The sequence below is a fragment of the Clupea harengus genome, chromosome 14 (assembly GCF_900700415.2).
Source record: "Clupea harengus chromosome 14, Ch_v2.0.2, whole genome shotgun sequence".
Lineage (NCBI taxonomy): Eukaryota > Metazoa > Chordata > Actinopteri > Clupeiformes > Clupeidae > Clupea > Clupea harengus.
In genome coordinates this window covers 9,012,270-9,038,197 of record NC_045165.1, presented here as the reverse complement: position 1 = coordinate 9,038,197, position 25,928 = coordinate 9,012,270, and the positions used below count along the sequence as shown (strand labels likewise).

The 25,928-nt window shown below is 41.5% G+C and overlaps 2 protein-coding genes across 12 annotated transcripts in view; both read left to right on the top strand.

The window, feature by feature from the left end:
• myt1lb (myelin transcription factor 1-like, b) overlaps window positions 1-14,018 on the top strand; it is an 88,534-nt gene extending 74,516 nt beyond the window's left edge. For 6 of the 11 annotated variants that reach the window (XM_031580483.2, XM_031580493.2, XM_031580485.2 and 3 more), the window contains exons 14-23: window positions 2,107-2,228; window positions 3,447-3,515; window positions 4,194-4,256; window positions 4,715-4,798; window positions 6,129-6,350; window positions 6,666-6,757; window positions 7,375-7,478; window positions 8,842-8,985; window positions 10,375-10,437; window positions 12,047-14,018. In XM_031580483.2, the coding sequence (XP_031436343.1) occupies window positions 2,107-2,228; window positions 3,447-3,515; window positions 4,194-4,256; window positions 4,715-4,798; window positions 6,129-6,350; window positions 6,666-6,757; window positions 7,375-7,478; window positions 8,842-8,985; window positions 10,375-10,437; window positions 12,047-12,187 (1,104 nt within the window). In that variant the 3' untranslated portion in view covers window positions 12,188-14,018. Of the gene's footprint in view, window positions 1-2,106; window positions 2,229-2,783; window positions 2,847-3,446; window positions 3,516-4,193; window positions 4,257-4,714; window positions 4,799-6,128; window positions 6,351-6,665; window positions 6,758-7,374; window positions 7,479-8,841; window positions 8,986-10,374; window positions 10,438-12,046 lie in introns of all 11 variants that reach the window. The other 5 variants (XM_031580494.2, XM_031580492.2, XM_031580487.2 and 2 more) reach the window with 3 other exon arrangements.
• Window positions 14,019-15,793: 1,775 nt separating this feature from the next.
• The window catches only part of LOC105893155 (peroxidasin), a 52,265-nt gene continuing 42,130 nt past the window's right edge, over window positions 15,794-25,928 (top strand). The window contains exon 1 of the mRNA XM_031579942.2: window positions 15,794-16,192. Within this exon, the coding sequence (XP_031435802.1) occupies window positions 16,008-16,192 (185 nt within the window). The 5' untranslated portion in view covers window positions 15,794-16,007. The remainder of the gene's footprint in view (window positions 16,193-25,928) is intronic.

Below are 25,928 nucleotides of genomic sequence, written 5' to 3'. Positions count from 1 at the left end.
TTCTGTTTTTTTTGTAGAATTATTTATTAATGTGTGTGTGTGTGTGGGGGGGTATTTATGTTTGTGTGTGTGTGTGTGTGTGTGTATATACATGCGCAAGGTGACTGTGATTGTGCGGTGTGTGTGAGTGACAGTGCCTGAGTGGGCATGTGTGTATAAAAGCATATGCTGCTATTAGTGTAGGTGTGCTCGTGTGCACGTTTGTATGTGCCAGAGTCCTCGCAATTCAGGTGATGGTGCAGTGCAGAAAACAGGTAGTGTAATATTCCAATTCATAAGAGATCAATTTGGCAAGGTCCTTCAGGACCATAATGGTAACATCCCAAAAAAATGAGCTCAAAGCCAAGGCTGCAGTAAGATTGATTGTGTGATTTCACCAGACTGCCATCTAGTGGTCTATATAAGAATATTTTTTCCCTTTTTGTATCACATGCTCTGGTCTGGATATGTGTTAATATTTTAATACACATTTTTTTTTTTTCATTTGATCCTTTTATTGCATGGGCTTTCACTGCATACGCCACAAAAAAAACTGCTTGATTCTTCGTTCGTATAGTTGCAACAGCAACCTTCCGATGCTCACTTCAAAAATAGAAGTCACTATCTATATCCAAAGGCACAAAGGCGTTCACTTAAAAGATCCTCGTGTCTGCTTAATATGCCAAAATCGACAGATTAATTCTCACTTTCCACCAGACGCCTGCGTTCAATGAGGCAGTGATTGACGGGTGCAGTTCGACAGCCAATCGAGGGTTTACTATTTGCATACAAATTGAGTGTGAAGCACAATTGTGTTATAGAGTGTGTGACTTTTTGATGATGTGTGAGGAAACCTGTGTCTCTGTGTGCATGCGCGTATGTGTGTTAGCGGGCGTGTGTTTAAAGGCTGATAATTTTCACTCTGAAGATCAGAGTTGAAATTCGACTGTGCTTAATGAAGACTCCCCTCTTCCTCTTCCTCTTCCTCTCCCCCTTCCCTCCTTGCCGCTGAAAAGACTGACTCACTGACAGCAGGTTTCATCTTGTGAAAGGCTCGGAAAGATTCTGAAAAGACTCTGAGATAGCTGCAGCAGCTTTGTGTGTGTGTGTGTGTGTGTGTGTGTGTCTGTCTGTCTGAGAGAGAGTGAGAGAGAGAGAGAGAGAGAGAGAGAGAGAGAGAGAGCACTGTGTGAGGGTGTTGTGTTTTTGGTGGGTTCATGTGTATCAATTTTTCTGCACTGTGCAATAACTCCTATGTGTGTCTGTGTGTAATGTATGTCTAAATGCATATACACATCTTCACTCACAGTTATGTATACCTCACATTAGGCTTCACGCAGAACAACCGGCCCCACAAATTTTCTTCATGGCACGTGCCCGGTATATCTGAAACCTGTCATGCATCTCACAGATGACTGGAGCTGCTAGAGCTGGTTCATGTGGGGGGGCCCACTGCATAGAGGTCTACAGGGCTACAGCCCATGTATTTATGCCAGTGACCCTGGCCAGCGTCCTGGCATGAGTCTGGCATCGGCTGAGTGATGTGTCTGCGGGCGCAGCCACTGATCTGGGCTCTGCAGGGCCCTGGGCCACGGGCCATCTGGACGGCATCCCAGCGGTGCTTCCGTCTCTGCCAGCCACACACCTCACCCAAACGGCCCCCAGCGGTGCCTCCGTCTCCACCAGCCACACACCTCACCCAAATGGCCCCCTGAACCAAAAAAAGAGAGAAATAAATCTATAGTATTAACAATTGATTTAATCTGAGGAGGCTGAGGAAGGATATTAAAGTTATTTTTTCTCCTTTCTCTTTCTGCTTAACCCCCTTCCCCCACGTATCTCTATCTCTCTCTCTCTCTCTCTCTCTCTCTCTCTCTCTCTCTCTTTATCTCTCTCTCTCTCTCTCTCTCTCTCCCTCCCTCATGCTGTCTTCCCTTCACATTTGTGTGCTCCATCTGTCTCTTATGCCCTGACTTGGGTCTCAATCCATCTCAATCTTTCGTGGTCTTTCTTTCGCTCTTTCTCTCTCGTTCAATCCGACCCCATCCCTCAATCCCTCTGTGTCTGCCTCTTGCTTTAAATATCCTTCTGTCTCTGTCTCTCTCCCTCTCCTGCTGTCCTCTGCAGCCTGATGACCTGGACCCCTTCCAGGACATTCTGGACGAGAGTCCCTACGCCGGCGACGTCAACATCCCAAGCCCTAAGCCGAAGTTCGCCCCCTGCAAAGAAAGCAAAAAGGACCTGATAACGTAAGCAAAGCAGGGAAAGTGTCTCTGCCTGCCCTTCCCTGCTCTTTCCCCCCTCTTCCTCCTGTTGCCTCTCCTCCTCCTCACACCCCAACTCTCCCTCTCTTTTTTTTCTTCCTCTGTTCGTATTGGTTCCGGTTCCTTTCTGTCGCACTGCTTCAGTGGTCTCTGCCCGCAGCACCCCCTGGCATGCTCTGTACGCTACCTAATGTGCTGGCAGCCTTCTCCTCCTCACTTGAGCTGGGGCTCATCCGTTAGCATAGTTTTGGCTTCTGTTGCTTTTTCCTTTCGGATGCTTTATTGTAATAAAACATCACTCTCATTCAACCTGTTCATGTTGCAGTTGCTCAGCCCCGGATTGGTCAAGACAAACAAACATGACACCTAGGCTCAGATCTATGCACATCTGCAGACAGTGAAGCTAAACTGGAAACAATGAAAATAAGAGATCTATTCAAAGAAGAAGCAAAGAGACTTTTTTCAGCCTTACTTACTCTTTTGGCATTCTTTCATTTCATTTGGGGTTTTATTCTTTCTATTGTTTTTTCCTGGAGACAGATGCGCAACCCAAGGGTGTGATGGAAGTGGTCACCTGACCGGTAATTACGCCTCACATAGAAGGTGTGACATCATTTTTTTCATGGTGGATTCAATATTTTTCAATTTATTGTTTTCAGCTTACCTCAACTATGCTGTCGAACAAATAGCTAGAGTGCTTTTTCTATGTTAACCCTTTGAGTATGATGTTAGATAAGTAATTACCCAAAGAATAAACTACCAAACACACTTAATACATTATATATATATAAAACTTAATAAAGAAATAAATCTAATAAATTAGTGTACTACAACACTAACACTCTTTGCATATAAATTGCGAATTGCATTTGCATTCATTTTGTTCATATTGTTTCACTGACAAAGCTAAACCAAAAAACCATCAAAACATTATTTATTCAGAGGGTTAACTGCTGTTTCAGATCTAATGACCCCTGCACGTGCACCATGGCTTTTTTGCATTTACAGTCGATTTTCTGAATGGGTTGATTCTACTAGGAGTGTGTATGTGTGTTCGTGAGTGTGGTGCCTGTGTGTATGTGTGTTTGTGAGTGTGGTGTCTGTGTGTATGTGTGTGTGTGTGTGTTTCAATCAATATGTTTCAGTGTGTCCCTGAACCCCTTCAACTTCTCGCTAACATTCAGGATGTGGTATATTTTCCAGTCTTTCAGGTTGTCCTTTAGCTGACAAAAGCATTCGAAGCATGATGGCCACCAACTCACAAGAACTCAAGTAAGGCAAAACGAATATTTACGCTATAATTATAAAATTGTTTTTTTTTTCCCTCAGAGAGCAGACATGCAATAAAGTAGGATGATGGTTTCAACATAGTTCAGAAGCCGACAGGCTGCATGTTTGACAACACATGTACAGAGACAGCCTAATAAGGTCATATTTGTACTTGTCATTTTCTTTCAGCCTTGTAACAAATAGACACTGTATGGGAACTCATCTAGATTTGAATCCAGTCATATGAAAGACAAAATTGCATTCTGCATCTGCATCTTTAAATTAAGCTCTATGCAATGTTCCCTTGAAATGTAAATCTTAATGTTAATTACTGTGATTAAACTAAACGCAGAACATCTGGTAAAATTCACGAGCTTTAATTGCCTTTTGATATTCTAAATTTAGTGTGTCACTACAAGTAGTAAGTACAAGGCCAATCACGTTGTTTCTATGGCTGTACACCAATATCTCAAGTCAGGTTTGTCGTTAGATCGTATAGCTGCCCTTAATGTATTAACTGTACATTCTGAAGTGACACAGAAGTGCACTGAGATGGTGAAGGTGTTGCTCTGAGTGGCCTTGACTGGAGGTGTTGGGTTTTGGGCTGGGGTCTGTTGACCTCCGGGGCTGGATGGCTGTCCTTTCAGCCTGGACACTAACTGAATGTCCCTCTGTCCCCAGGTGCCCGACTCCGGGCTGCGATGGCTCGGGACATATTACTGGGAACTACGCCTCGCACAGAAGGTAACGCATGTCCCCTCATCAATCATGTCACAAGTGGAGCCAGCCCACCCCACACCCTTTTCAAGGGTACCTGAAGGGAGTGAGGCTGGATGATTGTATTACACATTGTGTGCAGATATTGTTTAATGAAACTCAATGAGCACCCTGCTGCTGTTTGATTTGATTTAGGTGATTAGGTAGAGGCAAAAAAAAAAAAAAAAGCGTATAAGCATGTTGTAATTATTATTAATCAGCACTACCAGATGATGTAGTGCAAAAGCTATTACTTCTTTTTTCAGTAACAGAATTACTGCATTAACTCTCCAGGGACTTGCAGTGCAACTATGAGTATCCAAGCAGGACACAAGCCTGTTTGGGCCCCACAAGGATAAACATGTCCCCCCCCCCCCCCCACAGCAATACTAATATTGACACGTTGTGAAAAGCAGAGAATAAAACTGAGATGTTTGTCTCTTCAGTCTATCGGGATGTCCCCGGGCACGGAAGAGCGGCATAAAGATAACACACAGCAAAGAAGACAAAGAGGACCAGGAGCCAATCAGGTATGCCCGTTTGTGCAACGCAAATGAATAAACTCATAAAAGTCTCCAAGCTCAGGGACTGAACCAAATATGTCTGCTGTTCGTTGTTCTCCTCTGGGCCCTCTGCACAAAGACTAAACCTCTGTATTAGGCGCAGGATATTGCCGGGGAAATCAAATCAAGCCCATCGAGTCTCAGTTTGGCCTCACCACCTTTGACCTCTCTAAATTCGTTAAGGAAATATGGGAGGTGATGATCTTGGCACACTTCTCTGCTTGTAGCAACTGACAGAACATGCCCCACTGTAGCAGTCTCAGAACTGTATGGGTTAGCACATTTATTTCTCATCAAGTTCACTGTTATTTTAAGACTGGAATATTTTTATACCAAACTATATATAAGACCTGGGTACAGTATTCAGACCTCATGGGAAAGTAGTTTTATATAGTGTAAGGTTTGAAAAAGAGCCATTTCTGTATTGATGCAATTTGGCAAGTTCCCCACCACCAGACCTGTCTCGTACGCCACACCGTTTCCATCGATTGGACTGCAGCACTGGGGGGAGAAAATCAACATAGTGCTTGGTTTTACAACACACACTCTCTCACACACACACACACACACACACACACACACACACACACACACACACACACACACACACACACACACCCAGCAGCAGCAGCCCCACTGAGCACTGATAGACTCCAGTGATTGCTACAGCTAACCATTGTTCTCTAATGCCTTCCAATGACACAGAGGCAATTTAACGGCAGGTAGTGGAATCAACCACAGACTCAGTTGGAAAAAAAAAAAAAAGCACTGGGGCATTTTTGTGCAAAGACAATCTCTTGACAAAAGCAGAATTGTAAGGTATTGAGTGGAATGTGGTTGTGCCTGCCATTTGTTTTCATTTAGCCCAGCTACAGACACTTCACCTGCCTCTGGAAATCAGGAAAAGAAAAATACTTTGACCTTTGACCTTGGACTTAACTTACAAGAGTAGTTAATTAAGCTTTGTAGCTTTGTGCCAAATAAGCAATTACTCTTCCATTCCGAAGCAAGATGGGTGCCTTTTTTTTTTCACCCCTGGTTCCTGTGCTCCATGTGTCAAAATAGTTTGGCAAGCTTCGTAACAAAAATGAAATCTGCACTAAGCCACAGGGTGTGAAGTGTTTACAAGTGAATTGCTAGCTTTCTAGCTAATGAGAATCCAATCATGCTGCTACAGCTCAGACTCACGTAGGGCAATATTATCACAATGATGATGAAGACAATGATGATGGCGACACAGATTATATGCGTCTTAATGTGCTGTTTTGGGTGCAACTATCTCCTCTCCTGGCTGCAGGTGTCCGGTACCTGGGTGTGATGGCCAGGGTCATGTGACGGGGAAGTACGCGTCGCACCGCAGCGCCTCAGGCTGCCCCCTGGCGGCCAAGCGGCAGAAGGACGGGTACATGAACGGCTCGCAGTTCACGTGGAAGGCGGGGAAGACAGACGGCATGTCCTGCCCCACCCCTGGGTGCGACGGCTCGGGCCACGTGAGCGGCAGCTTCCTGACACACCGGAGGTGGGCCTCTAAATTCAGAGCCGGCATGACCCCCTGCTGACACGTTTAATCTCACTGTAGGACAGAACAAATATGTTAGATTGAGAGTTTCACAGATAATACAAATTATCATGACCACAGTTCTACAACAACCACCCTTACATTTCCTAAATGTCATGGAAGTTCAGGTTAATATAGAGCATCTAGAATAAAGAATGTGAACAAATGTTTATGCCTCGGCCATTAGCGTGGCATTTCACAGTTTTCTTCTGTCTTTTAAACGTACTTTTGAACTTTTAACTTTACTTTCCCCCCCAACTGTCTCCCTATCTCCAGTCTGTCAGGCTGTCCCCGTGCCACATCGGCCATGAAGAAGGCCAGACTGTCAGGGGTGGAAATGCTAACGCTAAAGCAGCGGCCCAGCAACGGTACCATCCACTGAGTCCACACATCATTAGCGCCGAGCACAAGCGTAGCAGGCTCATCAGCAGCACGCATGCATACATAACAGGGCCAATCACAGGCTTGTGTGCCTAATAGCGTCAGCTGTGTGTTTGCATAGATAATGCCGCTAGTCTAGAGCAACTTGCCAATCAAGAACCTGCATACATTATGGCACCGTTAGTCAGTCCGAAACAATGGAGCACTGATTGCCTGGTTATCATCACAGGCTTGCAATCAGGCTCATAATTAGCTCTTATGGGTGCTTACAAGCCCCGTATCTAGCCATCTTTTAGGGGGCAATTCTCACCTCTCAAAAGTGGGAAACGGGCGAGGTGCTACAGCTATTCTGACCTTAAATGCACCAGTCCAATACGAGTTCTTAGTCATGATTGTCAATGTAGCACTTAGTGTATGATTGCATGTGTAGCTATATTTGTATGTATCTCACTCCCTGATAAAGACAAAGTGCTGTTATAATGCTTAAACCATAAAATATTTCACATTACATGTCATTACAACCAGAGTTTGGCTGTTTCATTTGAAGGCGACCTTGGCCATTTTAATTCTGCCTTGTTTTTTTTTCTTGTGTGTTTCGTTGTAGGACTAGAAAATGATGAAGAGATAAAACAGCTGGATGAAGAAATCAAAGATTTAAGTGAATCTAATTCACAGGTGGAGGCCGATATGATCAAACTCCGAACACAGGTAAAGGTAAAGCTTTATCAGGTTGTAGTCTCTGTAACTGAGGGAAGGGGAACATTTGCAAGTGGTTGCTTGAAGCTGTTTCCTTCTCTTTTCTTCTGTGATTTTCATGGCAAATGAATAATGGGAACCGTTTCAAATTGATATGGAAACGTATCTGTTTTGTTAGTGCTAATCATTTTAAGGCCTACTCCACAGATTTGAACATTGGTGTTCAGAGTGGACTTTATCTTAGTGTTAGTCTACTAGCCCTGTCGTCGGATTAGCATTATACATGAATCTTTTACTGTACTTTTACTGTGTTGCTTCATTTCGTTCTTACACAAAATAGTGCTAAAATTAAGTCAGGGTTTTCTGCGTCGTTGTATATCTACAATATCTGCATGTCTGTACACATGGTAAGACAGGCGAGATGGGGATGCCATCGAGGGAGAAGCTAATGTATGATGTTGTATAGCTATTGATAATTCAAGAGCTACTTTTTCAACCTGTTCTGAAACTACCTCCTGCTTGAGGTATGGAGGTATGGTAAAGTGGGGCATTCCTAATTATAATACAGACTCTCTCTCATGCTCCCCCTCTGCAACCAAGGGACTGTATAAAGTCCCTGTAGTGCTGTACCACAACACTTTAAGTGAGCGCTGACAAAAAACTAGAGCCTCACATGACCAAAAAACTAGAGCGTCCCCACCCCCCATCGACCCCCCCCCCCCCACCCCCCAACACACACGCCTCTCTACATTGTTTCTCAAAGACATTTGAAATGGAATGAAGTTGATTTGAGACAGCAAGTGTGTGTGTGTGTCTGTGCATCTCGATGTGTTTGTGTATGTGTGTGTGTGTTTCTGTCTGTGTGTCTGAGAAACCATCTGTGGTCCATGCACACAGCGTAACAGTTTTGATATCAGTTCAGAGCGCTGTGAGACAGAGGCAAATCAATGACTCACAAGAGCTCCCTCAGATATGCCAACCGGAGTCAGTCAAGCACGGAGGAGACGTAGTTAAAACTTGACAGACCAGACGTCTCCGTGTCTGCTCAACGTTACAATTATCCACGTCTGCCTTGCCTTTTGTATAGTCAAACTACGACCCATTTAGACGCATTTGTATCAGACATTAGTGCTGACTCCGCAGTCTGTGTTGGCTAGCATTCTAGATCCTGGTGTTTGGACTTGCTTGGCCATTGTTCTCACTTGTGCTTGTGCTGTGCAGTCCACCCTCCCCAGTCCACACCTCCAGCCACAGAGTCTCGAAAGGCTACTACTGTGTAGCCCGAGGTGGAATTGGCAAGGTGGTATGTGAGCTCCAGAGGCGTTTTTTCCAAATAGGTAACCATTTTCTCATGGTCTGCCTTCCCCCTTCCTAGATTACCACAATGGAGACTAATCTGAAGTCAATAGAGGAAGAAAACAAGGTGATTGAACAGCAAAATGAATCTCTCCTGCATGAGCTGGCCAACCTGAGCCAGTCACTGATTAACAGTTTAGCTAATATCCAGCTCCCTGATATGGTAAGGGCCACCAACAAGAGCGGAAAGCGGGCAAGTTTATAACAAAAACATAGCACATGGCTTGTTATTTAAGAATTCCTTTATTTTGAATAATTTGATTGCTTAATCACAAGTACAGCACCCAAGGCCCTAGTTGCATGCGAAAATCAGTTTTGAAGCAATTTATGAGGCTGGAAGAGAGAGATTTAGAATGTTACCTTAGTGTTAAACCACACAATATGGTGAAGAGATGCTGGCAGGAAAGGATTGATCTGCAGCAGCTAGATTCAGTTTCAGCTTCTGAAAACTACTGTACCAAAGCTGCTATCTAGCCAATTATTCATTTTCATGGCTGACACTTTTCGTGTCAAATCAGGTCCTCTGGACTTGCCATGCAGCTATAGCTCTGCATGTGTCACTGCAAATAACACATTTTTAAGTATTTGTTGATTAGATCGAAACAGACCATCTTTTGTTTTGATTATATTCCCTCTAAATTGGGCACAAAAAAAAGACCTCCTCTTCTCTTCATCATTTTGTATATGGCCATGAAACTACTTAAACTATATAAAGAAAAGGCCACGCAAAAGAGAAAAAGTCATTTACTAAAATCATTAGATTCTGTTACTGGCAAAAGGATGTTTGTGTAAAGAGGGACACTAAGTATTTCCCCTCAGTTTATTTAGGTAAATGGTATGTTTCTCGGCACAAATATAAGTTTGTATTTACGATAAGCTTTAATGTTCCTGATAGATAGGATTGGCCTTTGAGTGCTTGCCATTGGTCATTGGTCATTGGTTACATTTCTAACGATACATCCCTCTGACATATTCATCTTTATGAATGAGCGGATGTGTCGTGTAACTGTACCACCATCTCTTTTCAGTAACCTCAACAAAATAAAAAAATGCAGGTCTTTGAAGACCCAGGACCATTGAATGACTTTCCTCACAAAAAAAATATCAAAGTTTAAGTTATCTTCTAACTCCTTGATCCCAATATAATAATAGCAGTTCCAGAGCTGGATTCAGTATTAGGTTTCACTATATATGGATACACAGGCTGTTTATTTTTTAGCTCCTTTTGTGTCTTGCCTGTTTCAAAAGTGATTTGTGAACTTGCATACTGCTTTTTGCCATACAGTATGTTTGTTGTACAACATTGCCCTCTAGTGTTTATAAGAAAGATCATCTTGAAACCCCCTTAACATTAACTGGTTGCTTTATGCCTTCAACAAATGATTTGGGATTTACCCACACTAGCTATCATTAGGAAGAGGGTACAAAGAGCTGCTCTTAATTCTATTTGTTAATGCATAACAAATGGCCAGCCCCGTTTTCAAAATGTGAATTAAGTATGTTTTAACACAGTAGGCTAATAGAATTCTTGTTTTACACCTTTTCCCCCTAGAAACCGCTGCAACATAAAGAGGCACCCATTAGAAATAACAGCTGTTTACAGTTGCACCAGAGAGTAAGAGCACAATTTTCACCATCTAATTGTCATCTCTTGTATTTTTATTTTCTTATTCTGAACTCTTCTGTCCCCTGCATATCTTCCAAAATATACACACATACCAGTGGCCTTGGCCCTCTAGTTTCTGATAGAGGCATCAACATTACATGTACACAAAGACATTATATGTGTTAATAATTACAAATCAAGAATAGTTTGTAAGGATTACATTTAGGTTTGCTGTAGAACTGTTTCTAATATGTTTTTTATGTATAAAAATAATGACAAAAGATCAAACATCAAACAATGTTGGAGTTATTAGCTTTGATAAGTATCGAGTAAGATACTTAATTAAACTGATTTTAAATGCTCTAAAATGAATTACTATGAGCATACTCATGACGATACACTTACACAAGTAAGCATACAGGAATGTAGGAAAAGGGTTTTTTTTTTTCTCACTTTGAAATCACAGATCAACTGATATCATTTTCAGTTTTCTCTGCTTCTCAGTTATATTTTAACATCATCTTCATTCATCTAAACATGTTCCAATGGAAAAAGCTAGTTTTAGAGAATTGTCACTTTAAAAAGTCAGTCTTAAAAAATGGGGGGTAGGGATATCACATGATATATCACCCTTTGAGAGTCACCCACTGTTTGCTATAGACCGGAAGGGATTCACTCAGCTGCCTTTGTGTCTATGTAAACCTCCACAAAATGTTAATGGAATAATCGCAAAGTCTCAAAACTAATGTAAAACAAACAATGAAGAAATACATATCACCCTATAATGAATATTAATAATCAATTCTACTGAATACTAATCTCTTAACATTAATAAGGCTCAATGGTGGCCATTTGGGTGTCCTAAGTGGCTTTGCTTTTAGTCTGTCCTTGTCCTCCCAGCTAAACTGTAGCCTATACTTTACATTACCATCAGCCACCCTGCTGGCCTGGAGTTATCATACAAACCACAGGTAGATGGGGAGAAGGCACCATGATCGTTTATGTGACTATAAAGAGGCTATATATGTTTAATGTTTACTTTATATTAGTTTAATGATGTTTATAGTAGTTATTCTTGTTTATATGTTTGTGCCCAGGCACTGGTGCCCTATGTAGGTCCAGGGCCACACATAATATTATTAGTACACCACAAATCAGTTGCTTAAACTCCGATTGTCATTGTCAATATCATTTTCACAGAACATCAGTGAACCATTCTCCTTTAAGGACAGTTTTATTTTTTCCTCAATGTACTCACACAAGCTGATACAGTATGACAAAAGTGATGTCTTTGTGTGCTTTGTTCGGTGTTACTGAAGGAATGTCTAATCATGTTTAAAAAGTAACCCTTCAACTTAGAAGTAGCCAAGTGACCTTCAGTAGTTTTGTTTTGCCATATTGTCCGGTGTAACCATTCTTAGGGTCAGTTTCATTGCATGTTGTCTGAATCTGTGTATCACCATTCTTTAGAAAGACCCCATTTCTCTGTTAATAGATTTGAAGAAATATACCTCATGATGACAGACAGTTTTGTTTACTATTATTACTACTATGGAGTTATGTTTTTTTTTCCTACAAATCTCATTTACCTTTGTCCATTTTCCCTAATACTTCACAGGAGCCAATCAACGAGCAAAACTTTGATGCATATGTGACTACACTGACAGATATGTACACAAATCAAGATCAATATCAGAGTCCGGAAAATAAAGCGCTGTTGGAAAATATCAAGCAAGCGGTCCAAGGAATACAAGTTTAGCCACCCACCAAGAGGAAGGCATAATCTCATTTTAAAAAAAGCTGAGGAAAAAAGACACTAACAAAAAAAAAGAAAAGAAAAACAACAAAAAACGTCAGTGGGACGCCTCTTGGATTGTTGCTGTAATTTTACCAGACAGTGTTAAATATTCACTTCAGTTCTTTTAAAAGAAAAGATAAGTGTTATGCTTTCAAAAAACATCATTTTTTTTTCTTTCTTGTCTTGCTTTCAAGGATAATAGTTACTGGCAGAATAGTTTTTGAACAAAAAAAAACAAAAAAAACATTCACATTTTGTACGTTTTCATATGAGCTAACATAGTGTGATGTAATGTTTTTAGCCGCTCATGTATGCACATTTTTAGTGTATATTTCGGAACAGTAAGGCAAATCATATCAGACATAGGTACTTTTTAATGCTAGCTGAGACAGTGGCACAGGCTGAAAAGGTTACCTTGACCTTGACGATGAAAATTAAAATATATCTATATATCACTGAGGACATAAGGAGGTAGCTACTTTTTCATTTATTTTTTCTCTTCATCTGATGATTTTATGGAATTTTCAAAAATGAGATTTTTTGTGTGTATGTGTCCAAGCAAGACTTGGTTGTAAATTGCTTTATTTTTTAAAAATGCTTGAAAACTCTTTTGTCTTTTGTTAAAAAAAAAAAGAAACAAATAAATTCGGTGGCGGTGAGTGGGGGCACTTCAAAAAGATGTTGGAGATGAGCATTGTATAGAAACTGACTTGATGTATGAATGTTACAGTTTTATTGTAAACATCATGACACGGAAACCCAATGGTGAAAATCCCATTACCTAGTAAGAACTATCCTCTATAGTAGAAAAACATCTTTACTTTGCTTTAGTAGATAGCCATTATCACTCAATCAGCAACAAGATGATGGCAATTTAGACTCCAAGCATCATCCTCGCATAACTTTACCTTTTGTTTCATTTTCAAAATGGCAGTAGCTAGAATCGGGCAGCGTCTCAGCAATATGACATCACATGTTTATAGATATGGGATGCAAACAGTCAAACGGTTTGGGTATATGCAATTTCTTGTTTATAAACATAATGGGAAAACGGATGAATCTTTTTACTATATGTAAAATATTAATTTTTATATAAATCTTTTAATACAAACAAATGTTTTAGAAAAGGGAGGGATACGAACATTCAGTTTAAAAAGGTGAAAGATGAATTGTTCTTTCTGAGTTCCTCTTTCTTTTATGTACAATTTTGCACAGGGACACCTTCGTTTCCATGTTTTGATGTTTTTACAGAAACGTAAGCAGTACTTGAGAGCCTAAATCGAGAAACAAGGTTTTTGTAAAGAATATATATGTAGAGTATGAGAGCGGGACTTACAGGGTCATTGTCCCCACTTATGTGCCAGTAGACTATTTGCACTTGTCCTAAAGATATATCCTAATAAGTGGCACTGTGCAATTTCCATGTGTCTCTTGGCACGCGATTGGAAGAAAAAAAAAGACTGCAAGGAGTATCAACAGTATCACTGAGGGAGACTACAGGGATTTCCAATCAAAGTAATGCCGATACCGATAACAGTAATATTATCAATTAGACGACAATTATCAATTATATATAATTTTCATTTTGGTATGTTATGATGATCATTGAATATCCCCAGCTGCACTTTATATCTAATCACTGTACAAAATGGTCAAATAATCAATGAAAGGGTATTAAAGATGGAAAATCTCTGTTTTAATTTGCCAGTAGACTAAAATCTTAAACACACTCTGTAGTTTAATCTTTGGGGTGATGCAGTTCTATGTCTGTGGCCCCCCCCAACCCCCAACCCCCCCCCCATTTCTGTTGTGCTATTAGTTGTTAGCGACCATGTTAAAAATTTGCCTTTTTCGAGAGCTAATGCAAAGGTGCTTGTCGTTCACCTGATCTCATGTATTGTACTTTATGTCCTCTTTTAGGGCTCCATCCTCCATAGCTGCATATGCCTTCCTCCACAGCATTGTGTCTGAAGCTTTTTGCCAATATAGTAATGCTTTCAGTAGAGTACTAGCTAGTATCAGTTTTTTTTAATTATCATCAGTACAATGGAAAGGGATTTTAAGCACAAACCTGCTGCTCATCTACTGTTGGTACATAATATCAAATAAAAAAAAAAAGATGTCTGTGACTATTTACATAGGGAACACAGAAAAGGTATCACATATTAGAATGCTGAAATTTCATATAAATTATTGTGAATTCATCAGAGTTTATTTATTCTAACTTGTTCATTTGGAGGTTAATTTAAGTACTCATTAACAAGACAGGATTTTGTATAAACTATTGTGCTCTCCGTGGAACTGAAGTTTAATTTATTTTTGTACTACACAGCATGGATTTGTTGACATTTTAATTTTGCTATAAATGTGTGAGATCACAAGTTGCTGTGATATTTCATTTTTAAATTGTGAAATTTGTACAATTTTTGTCATGCTGGATGTTGACACATCTTACTCTGAATAAAGAAATATTGTGTTGCCACACGTTTGCTATGTTATTGTCTGTTCCCTCTTATCTTATGGACAGATCATAGAGTCCACAAATCCTGAAAAACCTTCCACCCCGTATTAGACTCATTTGTAATTCTAATTTGTAACCATTTAACCATAACCATTTTAAACTGGGAAATAAGAATTGTATACTTGTGTATTGTTTAAGTAATAAGTTGAGCCACACACAAATCTGGCTAAAACCAACGTAGTCTGGCTGTAGTGTGTCCAATACTTGGGAACTATCACCAGCAGCATCTGGACTTAGCCAGCAAGTTTGTAGGTTCGTAGTTCGAAGTTCGTAGTTCCATCTCTATACCAGCAGAGGGCAGCATGGCCTCACCAGAGCGCTAGAACAGTCTAGGCATCCCAATAAAGGGTGTACATAGACACACATGAACACTTTTGACATAATTTTGAAAGAAGAGTTCCAGTAGAATTACTTGGCTCTGTCTATGATATTCTGAAGAAGGGAAGTGCTTGTTACCGCAACTGAAATGGATGTGCTCCTCACAGAAAAAGAATGAAACCAAAATCCTAATGGCTTTGTCTCCTGAGAGTTTCTAACAAGCTGTCCTAAGGCTACAAGAAACCTGATGAACCGTTGCCCGCTCCGAAAAACCTTCTATGACAGAGTCGGATTCTTTTGTGTGGGAAAACCTGAAGCTACAGAACACCTAAATCTTTACAGAATTCCTAAACCACTTTCTGAAAGAGTTCCACTGCGAAGACATATTTCATTGTGATTTGAGAATGTGCAGAGCTGTTTGAGGAAATAGAGTGCTTTTCATATTAGTATCACATGGCCTTTTTCTGTTTCTACTAACGTATTATTACTATTAGGTTGTAAACAACTAAAATGAAACCTTAACTTTTAGAGGTATAGGATATTCTTTTCGCCAAAAATACTGCATAATGTAACTGTTTTCTGAACTAAAACAGTGCCCTATTCTATATTATATTGTTTAAGATTGACATTCGTATGTTTTGTAACCATAGTAGCTCAGATATGCACATATGAAAGACCCATCCTACTCATGAAGCAATAGGCCAAACATTTTTTATGAGCTTTGATAGATGGTAGGATGGGCTTTGGGTATTAATGTTTGTCAAAGGAGTTCCTGATTGGCTTCTACACGTCTCACATCATCTGTAACACTGCCCTACTTTTTGCTGTCCGGAGAGAGCGTATGGTGACTGCCGAATTCCAAAGCTTTAGAAAAACTGATGTTAGTTAGTCGGCGAGAGGGGTAGCGAGCGGTGAGTTCTCAGCACGGCTGACTCGCTTGCAATGGCGATGTGGACTGGCCGAAATTTACCCTCGTTTTTAGCGGCGGTTGGACTTTTCTTGGTCGCCAGTGGTCCTCACGTCGTCTCCTCTTGCCCAAGCCGCTGTTTATGTTTTCGCACTACCGTTAGATGTATGCATTTAAACTTGGAAACTGTACCTGCCGTGGCTCCTCAAACCACCATCCTGTAAGTACTCTATTCTATGGGAAAGTAGTGGGGGTGGGACGGAAGGTCTACCGCTTTGTCCTCTGCACTTTACAGACACGCTATGTTAAAAAGTTCAAATATGGTCTTTTGTCACACTTTACAGATACATTTAGGCCTAACGAAGTGGCTGCTGTGATTTAACCCGGTGTCTTCTTAATTAGTAACTTGAGTACAGTTATCAACTGAAGGCAGGCTATTGTACCAACATGCAGATGGAGGGGTGGATAAATAGGGAAATAACTACTATTCAAAGTCGAAAGACACTTATAGGAGAGTTTCGTTGTCCGTCTCCACTTTAAGGTAAACTATATTAAAACTTTTGCAGATCGAAGTGGTTCTTACATGCTTCTCTTCAACCCCTGCAATAACTAAAATGCCAGCAGTCTTTGTTGCATTGATGGTAGACAAAGTTTCGTCGCTGTATAGATGCACTTTTGTTGCACAACTGCCATCTTCGACATAAAGTTGTAAAACCTCAATAGTGTGACTGTGGATGCTATTAATTCCAAGGGATCTTATGGTTACCTTATTTGCTCAAATACTTCGAGTCGTCGGTGGCATTTTATGTAGACACCAGTGGAACGCAGCTGGGTTTCCTCCCCCGATAAGACCAGCATTATTGTCTGCCATAACTGGAACGTGTAACAGCAGCTGTCTGTCTCGCTGTACGAAAGCTATTTAATATCCCTCGGAAAGCCTAACTGCAGGCTGTGATGTTAATAGAAGTCGGTGAAATACGTAATTCACCGCATGACTTGATGTGAAATACAATGACTGCAGTCCTTGAACACTTTGCTATGCTCGGATTGAAGGCAATATAATATGAAGATTAGCAACCTTGGTCGAGGAATCATTAAACCAAGGAAAGGAAAACTGAAACAAGCGGAGTTGACCACAGTACGTCTGCATTTAGTCTGTGGGCATGGTTTGCCCTATGTTATAGCCTACTGACCACTGAACAATAGATTTGATTCTGCACCCTGCCATGCTCAGCTGACGTTTGTGTGTCATTACATGCCATGAATAAGAACTTTTTTTTCAGCGGTGCTGCAAGCAGCATAGTTATGAAAAATGAAACAAAAAAAAATATTTGAACCTTTGTTGTTTGGATGATCGTGGATTAGGGAAGGGGGGACAAAGACAGGAATCAGCTTGATTGCCATGACTTGGCACTCAGGTCAGCGCAGGCTTTGACCCTGTCAGGGCTGGCGCCTCAGACGCACTGAGGGATGGCGTTTGACCCAGGCAGCTCACAAGATTAGTGCCACTTCAGAAGCTTCCCGACACCTTGTGAACAGGAACTCCCTTGTGTGAAGTTTCAGTCAGAGTAGGCACATAGCAGGCAGAGAGAGAGATGGAGACTGAATAAGGAGCCTTCAATTTGTGCCATGTTCCCCTTCTGGTTTTAATAGACCCATGTGATTGCTACATGCGTCCACTTCCCGGCCCTGTATACTTCTGTGCAAACAGAGGTCTCTATTCAGCTCCACGCCATGGCACAAAGGAACGAGTCAGCTTCTAACGAGAGCTGTGCTACATTCCCTATTAGCCTCCTCGAACATCTGTAGGCAAGCCTCCAGCTCTGAAAACAGCACCATGGGTCTGACGGTCCCAGGGCCAGACAGAAACCAGATGATTGTTTGGAGATCTGTCTTTTCTTGTTTTCCCTTTTTGGTCATCCCTCTCTCAGGCATGTCAGAGAGGCGTCAGGGGCTCCACTGGAGGTCTGTGTGGAGGAGAGTGTGTGTGTGTGTGTGTGTGTGTGTGTGGAGGAGTGTGTGTGTGTGTGTGTGTGTGTGTGTGTGAGTGTGTGTGTGTTTGTGTGTGTGTGTGTGTGTGTGTGTGAGAGAGTGTGTGTGTGTGTGTGTGTGTGTGTGTGTGTGTGAGTGTGTGTGTTTGTGTGTGTGTGTGTGTGTGTGTGAGAGAGTGTGTGTGTGTGTGTGTGTGTGTGTGTGTGTGTGTGTGTGTGTGTGTGAGTGTGTGAGAGTGTGTGTGTGTGAGAGTGTGTGTGTGGAGGAGAGTGTGCATTCTGCCCCCAAAGCTCTGTTCACTTGAAGGTGTGTGTGTGTGTGGGGGGGGGGGGGGTGTTGGAAACTGCCACCTGTGGAACCACCCTCCCCTCCACAGACCTCTGTGGTCTTGTTTGGACACGACTCCATGTCCGCTCTTTGTTCACCCCCCCACCCTTTTAATGATTCTTCTGTAAATCCTGCACACACCCCGGCCCTCTCCTGAAACAGAGACACTTTTTGCGGAATGGGGTGGCAATAAATTGGCTGCTTTATGTTTTTTTAATGTGCAGCAATGTGTTGATGCAGCGGAAAGCGGGACCTGGTGTGACATCTGTTTGGCGAGCTTATTGCATTTGGTTTGATTGAGAAGTGGTCAGATTGGGTCAGACAGTGCCTCTGAGGTCAAATTAATGTGTCCACGAAGAGGAATGTGTAAAATTACATAACTGCCGTTGAGTTATTTGTCATGTAGAAACAGCTCCAACTGCTGGTCTATGCTGTGTCTTTTCATGCTGTTGAACAGCAATGATATAGCACCCTCTTGACCATTCTCAGACCTTGGACCGAGTGTCTGCTTTAGCTTAGAGAGGTTGTCAGAGCGAAAAGAGTGGAATAGGGTCCCTATTTGTGATTGGTTCCTGAAATTTGGTTTAAAAAATGTGGTGTGGCTCGCCCTTGTCGTCCCAGGCTGACAGGCGGCTCCCATTTGAGATGGAAATTCCTCATCACTGGAGTGCAGTCACGCGTTGCGGAGTGGTCCAAAAGGTTTTTGTCTAAATGTAACTATCCCTTCCACCCCTCACTCTCTCTCTCTCTTTGTGTGCTCCCCCTCCCACCCTCTCATCCTCGGGTTCCTCCGAGTAGTTTAGTGCCTGATGATCATGGCTTGGCCCGTGGTCCTGAGTTATGAAAGACTGGTGGCGCAAGAGCCTGCGAGGTTAGTGCCAGATGACTGGCTGGCTTGACCCCTTGAGGCCTAGCTTTGGCCTGAACAACAGTGTGTCCATTTATGTTGGCGGGTTGGTGTTCAGATCAAAGCACCTCGCAGGCCACTCCATTAGAAAGCTTTGGACTGAGCGCTGACTGCAGAGACACTCATGGCTGTGTTGTTCTTTTTCTATGGCATTTGGTGCCTGACAAGATATCCAGAAGTGGGTCATGTCATCACGGTGTCCCCTAGTGCTTATGCCAGCTCAGTATTGCATCCAGGATAGTTCTTGGTCAAGTTGAACAGTATTGCACTTCAGTTGTGTCCAAGTCTGTGGTAACACTCTATCTAAGTGGTGACCACACGGCCAGGTATTGGCACTGTGCCTCTCTTTGGCTCACAGTCTATGTATTTATCAATCCATATATGACTAAAGCTCATTTTAAGTTAACAAAACGTATGCCTTTTTTCCAAAGGTGGTTGAACATAACATCATATATGTTTTTGGCACACTATTCTGAACACACAGTAAAATTCAGTTCAAAGAACTTGACATGAAGGAACTATTACACAAGATGTTCCAAACGTGGGAAGAATGGGAAAATATCCCAAATTAACGGATTTCCAGGTCAGTTGTTCCAAAGTTGGGGTGTTTTGTTCAGCTCCATCAGTGCAGACAATAGCTGGTATTTTCCCAAAGAAGATTTCCTGGGTTCCTGTAAAATGAGTTTCTTTCATCTTTGAGGGCGCCATCATCCACTACCTTAATCATTAAGGAGCTTGTACAGCCATTCCAGTTCAATTGCTGCGCAGGCATCATCCATGCTGTTAAGCTGTGATGCATACAGGAATATGACCAACTGATCTACCAAAGCCAACACGTACACAGAGTAAATATTGATTATTTGAAAAGAAACATTTTTCGTTTCATAACTGTTAGATTAAGGTTCTATTGGCTAACAATAGCCACTGCATTCATTAAAATGACAGAGCCATTTCTAACCCTTTTGACGGAACTTCATGTATTCACCTCAGCACTGCTTTACCCCATCTACTGTTGCTCCACTCAGCTTGACCCTCCACTTACAGACCTAACCATTAGTCCTGTCCTTATCAGAGTTATACTTTGTAACATCTACCATACGATGATGATATGGCTATATGATGATACACGATGCCTTTTCACACGTGACACTCATCATCAGTTTCATCTCTCTTATAAGCTGTTACCCTGCAAAGCATGACGTGTTTTCTAAATATATAGAATACTTGCCCCAGAGCAAAAAAGAGAACAAGATTTAGCTGCACTTACTGGCTGCTGTCAGATTGAACATCTTGTGATACTCGGCGTTCACTCTTCTTTGGCAGCCCTTCTTGGTTCAATATGGCACCAGACCAGCATGATGCGGCCATTGCAATCTACTAATGACAGTACTCTACTGAGCACAACAGTGGTCTGTTATAAACAATGTCACAACAATGTGTGCATATGCCAACAAACAAACGGACAGACAGACACGCACTTGCTAGGGCGTGCGCCCCTACTCCCTTGAAGCAGTCTCTTCATGACTCAAAGTGGCTAATTAAAGTGTCCAGCTTGGAATTTGCTATGCAAGGAAAACCCTGGTGTCTTATATCATGGTTAGTACAACAGTGCAATCTGGTAATACACGCTCTTTAAAGCCTTTAGACACAGAAAAGGGAAGAGGGTCAGGGAAGAGATGCAAGTTTATCCACACAACGTTTGAATGGAGGAAGCTTAGTTCGTGAGGTTAACACAAATCCATGAATCAAAATATCCCACTGTTTTTTTACGGGTAGTTTCAGATTCTACATGAAGACAAAATAAAGTAAATAAAGTAAAATATTCTGTCAAATCCATTAAGTTGCTGCATGCATTTGGTCAATCAGAATCATTTCCTTAGTTTTTTTTTTATCCAGTCCATTTGAAAGCCAACTCTTTGGGAATTGGAGAAGGACCTCAACAATAATGACTAATTCAATGGGAATTACAACATTGGGGCTTTGGGACGACAGTGAGAGATTCTACATTAAGAGAGGGCCTCTCTCTCTCACCAGTCTTTCGTCCCTGTTGTTTGGAAATGCTTGCCAGACATGGTGCACATCCCAGTTCATCATTTCAACAGAGCAATAAATAAAACAAGCAGCTGCTGATTAACTCTTTTTGTCCAGGTCCACAGTAAGGTAACATTTGGCTTCTCCCTACAAAACGTCCTATTCCACATTGGGTTTGTTTGTTTGTTAGGAATTGCCATAGCGCACATTTCAGCATTTAACATGAATTCCAAGGTCTTTGTAGACAACATTTATAGTGCACAACCAGAGTAACTTATTATATTACATTTACATTTAGTCATTTAGCAGACGCTTTTGTCCAAAGCGATGTACAAGGGAGAGAACAGTCAAGCTAAGAGCAATAAAAACCTGGTGTAACAATAAATACTACTTTAAATAAGAAATAGAAAAACGACATAGAAAGAAAAAGAAGTGCAGGAATGTAACTGCTTATATAGCATATCCCTTTTGTTCCTGCATGAAATAAGAAGTCCTGCACTTAACCAACCTCCCTCTCCCTCACTCTATCTACTTCACATCTGGTGAGATCATGGAGAACATGGCTGTTTTTTCACGTCAACGTGGGTGAGAGTTTTTTTCTTCTTCCATCCTGCGTGCTTGCCATCATTACTTTTTCAGCTCTTGCCTCTGAGGGCTGTCTTCGAAGTATAACAGTAAATGACCCTTTCCTTTTGTAATGGCACGCTGTTTTTCTACCAATAGAAATCACACATGGAGAAAGTCAATTCAGTCACAGTTAGAAAGATCAACTATCCACTCGACGCCATGGAAAACAAATAACACGTCAGTGTTATGACGTAAAAGTACAGCATTAGGTATTGATAGACACTTTTGTTATGCATGTACAGTGTGAAGTGATCTAGCTTATTCAGCTGTTTGTCAATAACATTATCTTGTTTATACGTAACATTCAAAAGTTAAAGTTAAAAGTCAGTATAACATCTGAATATCTGAATGAGCATGATGGACATGTACCCTTGCCATACCTCAAAACTGATATCTTGTGTTTGTTCAGAATGAATCGTTTTGTCTTAATGGGTTGAAGACCCTCCTGCCATGGTGCTTTATAGATTAATTTGACGTGAAACAGGTGTCCCTCTCCCACGTCCCTTTCCAGAGTCAGGTTATGGGGTTTGGACTACTGACGGACTGGTCACGTGACCCGTGGATCCTGGGGTTGAGAGAGCTTCCCTTTGGAGGGGGCATTTAGTCGAGTTGAGTCGAGTGGGAGTGCCGTGTAAGTGGCCCTTGGTTTGTGGCCAAATTTACAGGCCCTTTAAGCGGGGACCCAGAAGAAAGGGTCCGTTTAACTGACTGAGGTCAAACGGTCATCATTCCTGTGTTGTCGTCTGTGTTGTCTTCATCTACCCACTTTTTTTTTTAGGTAAAACTGTTCTTATCCCTAAAGTAGCCAGTCCAAACAGAGTTAGTCAGGGAGGGAAAGAGGAGCATCATTGTGTGGAATTTGCTGCAGTCAGGCTTTGTCAGGCGTTCATTCTCTGCGGTATTGTGGAATGCAAAGCCAGAGAAATCCCTAAAGCTTTACTAATTTGCACAGGGAGATTCGGGTCCAGATAGCTGTTGAAAGAAACACTCCTGGCCGCTCTCTTCCTGTGTCACTGCCGTTTGCGAGGGTTTGTCTTTGCCGGTACAACATTGTTCCTGGGCTGGAATCAAGAGACTGCCTGTGAGCGAACACTTCATATGTTCGATGCATGTTTTGAGAAGAATTTTTGCATGACAGCATTCACTATTACTGTGACGGAACTCACTGTCACAGGCAGGCACTCATTTGATGGACACCCAGAAATACTCTTGAAACCCCAGTATCATCTCTCAAGAGCCTCAGGCATGTGACAGAGTGGGTAGTTGCTTGACAAAGGAAATACATTTCCCAGAGCAGAGGCCTTTGTTGGCTGTCAAGCGTTGGCTTGTGTCAGAGATTGCATCAGATTCTGACTGCAGCTAATACTCTTGAACTGAACTAGACCTGGTTGGAAACATCCAATCCAAACACTTGGATTCTTTTTGCCTTCTGCTGACACCCGGAATCCTCTGTGGAATGAAAGGTGGTGGTGTAAACCTGCAACACAAAGCTGTGAAAATGGGCAGGGGGTGATATTGAATGAAAAATGAGTGAAAAATGAAAAAAAAATCATAATCTCTGGAAAAAATAAATAACTCCTTAGAAGCTATCCTTTAAAAACTAGCCACAATAGATGAAGAACATTGTGGCCTCAACACCTGGTTATCACACACAGTACGGCTTCTTACAGGTGTAAACCCATTTCAGAATGTGCCTTGCAGTTTGAAAATCAGTGCCAACACTACCAGGAAATATGTTTAGAAACATAAATAACACAGAGTGTCAGCCTATCTAATTAACACTATTTTGAAAGGTGTGTGTGAGTTTGGACCAGTGCCACTTTTATCAGAAACAATAGATGCTCCAAGGAAAATTATGTAAGACTGTGGGAAAGGGAACCTCAGGGATTTTTTTCATCTGTTTCTCTATATATTGTTTTACCAACACATATCTCAAAGGAATCCCCACTTGTCAACTAATAGATTCCAAAAAAACACCAAGCAAAACCTTACACTAGTATAAAGCTTTTTGGATTGTCCTGAACTTGGAGAATCCAAAAAGTGAAGTTCTCAACTTGCAGCCCTACCAACCAGGGTATATGTTCCATTTTGCTCTTGAACTCTATCCCATTGTTGCAGAGAAAGGGATTTAGGCGGGAAAACGGCAGTGTTGGTGGTAATCATGGCGGGTCATCTTATCACGCTCAATGCTCTTTATCATTGTGGACATTTGGACTGTGGAATTTCCCCTGTGGTATCCATTGGCAGGCTGTGAACCAACAAGACCAAGACTTGCATCCTGTTCCCAAAATGTTGTCATGGATTTTCTTGCCATCACGTCACATTCTTGTTTTCCCCAGAAGGGTAGCTGACTCTCTTCAGCTCAGGGAAATTGAACCATGACCTCAGAAAATGCACCAGTGCACTCGCCGTTCTTTTTTTGTGGTTGTCTCCCTGATTACTGGATGATAATCTTCTTTTTATTTGGCATTTGGAGTGTGTGGTATGAGCATGGACTGACATGTTAGAAAATGTGTGCCATTGTCATGGTGGTTAAAACTAAATTGTTTTAGTTCTTGAGTTATGTAATTGCATTTGGTGTACGCAATACACAAGACACAGTGCTAATGAGGAGCTGTGGGACAGTATATTTCTGTGAAAACTGCTTTTATCCTCAGCCAGTGCCTCGGTGCCTCAAATTGAGAATGGCATGTGAATGTCAGGAACAGTCTTGTCGGACAGTGAATCTATTGCCTCTGGACAAATGATCATATATGTTTCTACACTGTCATTACTTAAACAGGAACATACCTGAAGCAGACTTTTTTCCAGTTTAACAGTTGATCAGCAAGTGATTGAACATGGGTTAGCTTCACATAGCTGGTTTAATTTTGTTAGTTTGTGGTATGAGTGAATTTGACAATAGTTATGATTGTGACAACTAAGACATCAAAAGGCAAACTTATAAGTGAAAGGATAACTTAAAGTAAACCTTCTAGTGTATTACTACACCTCCGCCATCTACCAGCTGATTTCCATTTTTCATAATCAAATCCACATGCTTGACCCACAAAAAAAACTACTCTGAGGACTTTTACTTTGACATAGAGTGTTGTAAACCCTGGCCATATGTGATTATAAAAATATGTAGGAGATTGTTGAAATTTAAAATGCGGCTCTTCCTAATTTCTTAAAATGGTGTTCATTTAGAAGCTTTCTCCTTGGATGAGCCGATAAAACTAGGTATGTCCATTGTCACTGCCCTGCCTTGTGTCTGCCTATACTGAGTCAAGTGGTCTCCCTAAACTCTGGCATGTTCACTTTTTTATACTCTTAAGACATGAAGCACGACGTGTGCTTTAGGGGAACTGGCTGGGTCATGTCCAGCTTCAAATCAAAGCCTGTTTCCCTGGCGTATAGGTCCCTGAATGTTTTGTGAGTGTGTCTCCCCCTAGTCATGGCTGCCAGGCCTGGCACCTGGTTGGTGAATCCAAGCTCCATTAATTTGGGAGCTCCCTGCCAAGGAACAGAATTTTGTGGAGAATAAACAGACCGCTGCCCCTGACAAGCCATGAGTCACCGATTATTTGGATCACCACACTCCAATCTCACTGGGTGTATCCCAGCAACTGTATCAGCCTTGTCAGAATCCAAACAGGTCTTTAATTAATAGAACACACAATGTGAGGAAACTCTGATTCTTCTCTGATGGATAGTCCTATGTTTTGACTGGTTTGAATTTATTATATATATTATATATATATATATATATAAATATATATATATATATTTACCTGTGCTCTCATAGTAGCTACACTCATAGTAGCTGCAACACAGCCAATCAAAGCGGCTTAAGCTATATATAGTGCACAGGTCCGCTTCTAATACGTTTAGCATGATGGACTTTTCACGCCATCACTAATGGTAGCACCTAGGGACAAGTATTATGCTGGCGCACATGAACCGAATGGACTTTGTTTCATTTTACTGAATGGACATTCATTACGTGTCCAGTTAACAATTTGTTGAAATGTGGAAATGTGCCTCACTGTTAACTACATTTTAACTAACCAAACTGTTTGCCGAGGTTGTC